The 6,740-nt window shown below is 26.4% G+C and overlaps 1 protein-coding gene across 5 annotated transcripts in view; it reads right to left on the bottom strand.

The window, feature by feature from the left end:
• Nucleotides 1-6,740, bottom strand: part of LOC108688846 (xanthine dehydrogenase/oxidase-like) — a 19,513-nt gene that overhangs the window by 8,571 nt on the left and 4,202 nt on the right. Inside the window, exons 2-6 of one of the 5 annotated variants that reach the window (XM_018195326.1) lie at nucleotides 3,361-3,537; nucleotides 1,886-2,058; nucleotides 1,487-1,536; nucleotides 939-1,119; nucleotides 373-504 (exon numbers count right to left, since the gene is read on the bottom strand). In XM_018195326.1, coding sequence (XP_018050815.1) covers nucleotides 373-504; nucleotides 939-1,119; nucleotides 1,487-1,536; nucleotides 1,886-1,899 — 377 coding nt within the window. In that variant the 5' untranslated portion in view covers nucleotides 1,900-2,058; nucleotides 3,361-3,537. The remainder of the gene's footprint in view (nucleotides 1-372; nucleotides 505-938; nucleotides 1,120-1,486; nucleotides 1,537-1,885; nucleotides 2,059-3,360; nucleotides 3,538-6,740) is intronic. The other 4 variants (XM_018195328.1, XM_018195327.1, XM_018195329.1 and 1 more) reach the window with 4 other exon arrangements.

Here is a 6,740-nt window from a genome sequence, read left to right as displayed (position 1 = left end):
TTATATATTTGATGATTTTAACTAATAATTTATTTATTAATTTTTGTTTATTATGTATTATTCAATGAAAGTTTATTGCAACGCCAAAAGTTTCGAGAAAATTGTATATGTCTAAAATTATTATTTTTTAAATATGACAATTTTAATCAACTCGCTTCATTATTTATGCATATATTTTTAAATTACAATTTTTATTTCGATTAATGATTTATTTACTAATTTTTTCACATATTATATCTGTATATCCGAGATTGTAATATTTGATTTTTAAAAATGTGATAATTTCAATTAATTAATTTCTTTATCACACACACACACACACACACACACACACACACACACACACACACACACACATACACATACACATACCTGTAAAGATTCATTACCATGCCAGGAGAACAATATCCGCATTGCGAGCCATTCTTCCCAGCGAGTGCAGCTTGAATTGAATGATAACCATCTCGTTTATTTCCTACACCTTCGATCGTGTGAATCATCCATCTGTAAAATTATTTACACATTATTATTTATTTATAGATATACACTAATATTATTTAAAACTATAATTCTAATAAAGTTAATAGAAATTAAATAAATACATGAAGATAGAAATGTTTAACATCAAAGACTATACTGAAAAAAATTTGAATAAATAATTTGTTTAGATAGTACCAATAGGACTATTTACTTACAATAAAAAAATATTTGTAATTAAAAAAGAATTATATCTAATTTAAATATTTTTTTTCATCGAATAAATATTTATTTTCTATAAGCAAATGGTCCCATTGGTAATATCTAAACAAATATTTATTTAAATTTTGTAAATTTTTTTTCAGTGTATTTTCTAACGAGAAAAGATGTATCATAAAGATGTCTCATTAATTTCTTTAACGTAAAATTTAATTGTAACATCTCGATTGATTCACGCATACCCGTCGCAGATTAGTATTGGTACGAGACAGGAGTTTACGGCCATTGTCTTGCCCTTGATTTCCGCAGCCACGATACAAGCACCGCAGCCACCCTCGTGGCACATCGCTTTTGTGCCGCGAAGTTTCGCATAATCGCGAATGTAGACGTTGAGGGATGTATCAGCCGGTATATCCCCCGATACTGAAAGCGATTGTAAAATCAAAACGATAGTTATGGTTCAGAAAGCACGGATATGAGTAACATATGACTTTAATTTGACGCGAAATTTCACAAAAGCCCACCGTCATAATTAAATCTTTACAATATAGAATATTTAAAGCATCACAATTAAATTTTCATAGTTGAAATGTAATGATTTCTGCCAACAATGTAACTACATTTTCCTACGATATATAATTATATTGCGTGAATATAATTAAATTCTACACTTTCTATTGTTGTATATATATATATGTATATATATAAACAATGAAATTAGTTATCTTGTTGTTTAATAGAATTGTAACTTTTCACTTTTAATTACATGTTAAATTTGAAGAATACGTACTCGTGTGTGGTGTTCCATTTATAGTAAATTTAATGGATTTTTCACTCTCCCTGTGAAACATAAATTAGATTGAATAGAATGTTAACATTATAATCAATCGAGGAAATATGACAGGAAATATAATATGAATATTACAGAATATATACAAATTATTTTTTCACATTTATCACTTTTTGGTTTATTATATAACTGAATAATACATGAAAAGTATTTATTTTGAAACTTTTATCAGAAAATGTAATACGCTTTGCTTGTCTTAACGCCGAGACATTATCGTGTTTCCGATATATGTCAAGAATCGAATGTTTCCGGAAATTAATAAAGCTAAACGCGGATTAATTATGTCGCATGATATAACATGAAGTGTATTATGAATTTCTTATGATATTTAAAACTTACATTATTGTTGGCATTGTTCATCAATTGTGCCAATGCACGCACTGGTAATCTTTTGTCCACCAATTTACACAAGAGTAATAATTATTAGATTCGTATGCCTTTTGAAATACGAAGAAATGGTAATTATCAGATATTTTGTAAGAAGTATATTCAAAAAGTATCAATTTTTGTCCCTAGAATGGTAAGTAAAAACATTAGATAAAGTATATTTTTTATAATTTTTTTAGTTGTAGAATCTGATTCTAACATTAATTAATTTTAATTTGTTGAAAAACTCTCTAATAAAATCAGCATGTAAAGCTTTTAAAATATTAGTTCGAAAAAATTATTAATACAAATTATTAATATTTAAAAATAGAGGTATTATTAATAGAAATTATTTTAAATCTTGATTTTAAATCATAATAACACTTGAGAAGTTATTGCTTGCTAAGCTCATGAGTAAAAAGAAGATCTTGAAATGATAAATGCAAACGCTTTCAAATTCAAGATTCTATAAATATTACCCCTATTTTTTAATTACTTTTTTACTTTTTTTATCAAGCAGAACATGAACTATTAAAGATAAGAACATTTTCATGTTTTATTAGCGGAAAAATATAAATTAATATATTCCTTATTTTAATTAATTATTCGTACCTGCGAATAACACAGGTGTGTCATAATAATTTACGATAATAAATGTTTAATAGTTTTATAATTATTTTAAGCGCTATGCTAATTCTAATATTTCCCCTACAAATTTAAATTTCTTGAAGCTCAGAATCAGATTTTGTAGCTTAAAAATTGTACAAAAAAACTGCATAAAATACATCACTTTTAATTGCTAAGATTAGCTTTTTTAACATTCTTATTTTTCACTTCGTGATCATGCAATTCAGTAATTATAGCAGCAAAAATAAATGCATGCAACATGTTGATGCACCATTTTCGAAATGAATCATAAATAAGTTTATAGACATAATATTATAGACAAGATATATTATGTTGATTTGAATTATTAGCGCAGATGTGAGTAAAATGATATTTTCATAATTATTGAAAAAATTCTGCATTGTGCATGTGTGTGGGATAAATCATTAAAATCTTTAACTACCATTTAAAGAAGCATAAATTATCAAATAAAACAAATAGACAGTACGTAGACAGTACAGTAGATAAATAGAATTATTTTTGGCTTGAATACAAATTTATTAAAAAAATAATATGGCATTTAGCATGAATCGTATTTTTTGCTTTGACATGATTCGATTGCTGAAAAAGTCTCGCAATTTTCAGAAAGATATTTCTTCCTTTATTAACTATTAATATTTTAAAACAATTTGTAAGATTTATGATTATTCGAACAAACATAATATAATTACGAATACGTTGCATATCGGACAATGCATCTCACATTCAAGCAACTGTCTATTATTGCTTCCTAAATGTAACAAATATTACGAGATAAGAATTTATATTTTTTGTATTTTTACATTTCTTTGTCATCAAGATTAAATTGATGAGATTAGAGTTTCCACATCCGTCCTCTTTTTTCTCCGGACATCATTTTCTTGTAGGATGTTCGGAGACATTCGGAGGGATTTTCCAAAGATGCCCTGAATAATTATCTCAAATACTTTGACAAATCCTCCTAAAGAAGAGGACGATGTCTGAGGAAAAAAAACAGATAGCAGCCCTGAGACAGAAAGGCTCTTAATCGTAATTTATTGCCGCTAATCAACACATGAGATTAATTCCATAAAGAAGAGAATATAAGAATATTAATGAGAAATTGTTACCTCGAGCCATAATCTTACTCAGCACAGTGTAACATTAATTTGCGAGAAAAATAAAGAAAAGATTTTGTAAGATTATATGGAATTATATGCAAGATTATATTATGTATGTATATTAAGTATGATTTAATGCTGTAGTAGAGTAATCTCTAGAACATCATGTATTGTTTAATTTCAAGTTTCTCGTATAAAAAGAGAACATTTTATTTTAAATCTACATATAATACGCATACATGTCTCACAATGTTGTTGCATAATATCTTATTTTTTTCTTTATATATACAATATATAATTCAAAGATATATAATTCAATATATAATTCAAAGAATTCATTGAAGATTTGCAGATTAACGCAGTGAAGAGCACATCGAGGAGTCTTTCACTCTTGAATAAACATCGTTGTAAAAAGCTATGTTATATATTTGTTCATTATATTTTTGTGACTGTTTTTTTCCGTACTCTTAATTGTGCTTTATTATTAATTATTTTGTGCTAAAAATGCTATCTTTATTATATATTCTTTATTTATTGTTAATATTTTATATTATTAATATTATTATTCCTTTATAGCGTAAAATAGATATCTCTTAATTATAATAAATTATAATAAATTATAATTTTTAAGATTATCTTATACTACACTCTTTTTATTTCCTTGCAATTTATTGTTGATTCTTATTAATATCTTACTATTTTCAACATGTAGCATTGACAAATTCTATTGCATTTATTTCATCATATCAAAATATATTTGAGAAAAATTAATGATAAATATTATTATAATAGCAATAAATTATAGCTAGTTTATTATTTTTCTATAATTATTAAAATTATACGTATCTACAATTATCTCATGAAAAATATTTAAAAGAAAAATTTAAAAGGAAAGTATACACAATTATTATTCCAACATCTAACATTGACCGTATTATAACAGTGCTTAGAAGAATTTTTCTTACAATTAATTGCTTTATTCATATAGTAATCTTGATCTAATCTCTCTCTATTCTAAGTTTTTATAAAAAATCTTAAAAAATTTCTCGTAAACTACGCATTTTTTTGTAAATGTATCTTTATGCATAAAATAATGAGATGAAATAAATGATGTAAAGAAAATACATATTGCTTTTTAAAAAATCGAATATATTTTTAAATATGTTGCAAATTGCAATTTATCTGAATATATTTTTAATTCGGTCTCAGGAAAGAATAAAATAGCGTATTAGAATGACAAGATCAAGATCAATAAAAAAAAAAATCAAGTCACAGTTTTGAATATAAAGTGTTTTACAATTATAGTTTAGTTAATCTATGATATTATATTGGATTGTCCGGAAAGTTCATGCCGACTAACCTATATAATTTAATAAATGTATACTAAAATTTAAATCTTCTGCGTTTCAATTTTCTTTTAAAATCGGCACAAACTTTCCGGATCAACCCAATATATAACCAGGCTCGACAACTATAGTGTGGATCGTGGAGCACTCTACACCCAAAATTTAGTTTAGTGTGGAAATTCACACCAAAAAAATTCAAGAATTAAATTAAAAATCAACTGTGAATTTTTTAAAATGTACGCGGACCCATAATTGTGAGAGCAATACAATTACGCGCATAATAGAGATTTAACTTTTAGAGATAACTTACTGGCCACGTGCCGTTATCTATAAGAATTGTCTAATCACAGTCGATCATTCTTCTCTTATAATTGAATGAAAGAGGAATATTCGAATGTGATTAATCAATTCTTACAAATTATGACATACATTGGTTATGGCCAATATAAATGATTCCTTACTGACTGTTAGCATCGCAATTCTCAATTATAAAAAGGGGGACAGCACAAATAGCACGGGGACAAATAGCACAAAATAAAAAATAAAAAAGGTCGTTTTGTACTCTTTCCTTCCTTTTTTCGTTAGTCAAAAATTCCACAACTGTAAGTTGCTGGCCCTATAACAGGTTTTCTAATAGAAACGAGGAATAGGAAATGAGAAAAAATGGGGAACAGAATGACAGAACAAGGCCGAGTATTCACAATGTTGAAATGTATGCATAGTAAGTACACGGAGAATTTTTTCTTAGAGTTTATCCTGAAAATATAATAGTCGTGGGACAACATTGTATTTTCAAAAATTTTAATGTAAATCTTTCTCATTCATTAATAAAACTACAATAAAGCATAAAATAAAGTTAATTAATTTTACTGAAGTGTATGGTAAAAATCTTTAAAATATTGTATTGTACCACAACTACTTTATTTTCGGGTTAAATCTTAAAACAAAATTCTTAGCGTGTAGAAGAATTTTTAAAAAGCAGAACTAAAAATTAAAGGAAAGGATATATAAAAAAATAGATACGTGAAATAAAAATTTTTTTTAGCATGACAATCAAGTGATTTTTTTCGACTTGCATACTATGTATGTAGTAATATGACAAAACATGCGATCTAATGAGTTTATATAATCATACTTGTTACAATCCATCATTGTAAGATGCGTAATCGTCACGAAAGCATTTATGCGTGATTATGATGTGATCGCATGATTAATGGTCGCCAATGTCATTAACAAATAATAGGATAATTTTTTCTTCTTAGGAATAACCATATAATGCTCGTTTTTTTTTCTCTAAATAATAACATAACGATCAATTTTGTTATTTGCGACGTGAATCAGTATTCACTTTGTAAGAAAATTGTTTTGGATACGCGTCGTTAACACGTCTCCATACATTCATATTTTATGATATTAATGTATTCAGATTCGTAAATGACATGATTATTGTACGGAAATAACTAAAGATCATAACGCTGACAAATGCTGATAACTCACGTCCGTAGGCGATATCTAATCTTAACTGTGCAATTTTGCAATGTAATAGTAACTAGTATCTATATTTAAGCGCGCTGCAAAAAGCACAATTTAAACTGATTCTGTGGAATTAAGTTTTGCAAATATTAGTCTTAAATATCTCAACATGACAATTGATCTTATAATATTACTTTTTACCCATTTTTTTGTTAATTATGGTAAAATAATTAAGTTTTAAAGTTATGAAATTTCAATAATTCA

The sequence above is a fragment of the Atta colombica genome, unplaced genomic scaffold (genome assembly GCF_001594045.1).
Source record: "Atta colombica isolate Treedump-2 unplaced genomic scaffold, Acol1.0 scaffold242, whole genome shotgun sequence".
Taxonomy (NCBI): domain Eukaryota; kingdom Metazoa; phylum Arthropoda; class Insecta; order Hymenoptera; family Formicidae; genus Atta; species Atta colombica.
Note: the sequence above shows the minus strand (reverse complement) of the source record. Positions and strands in the feature narration are given on the sequence as shown.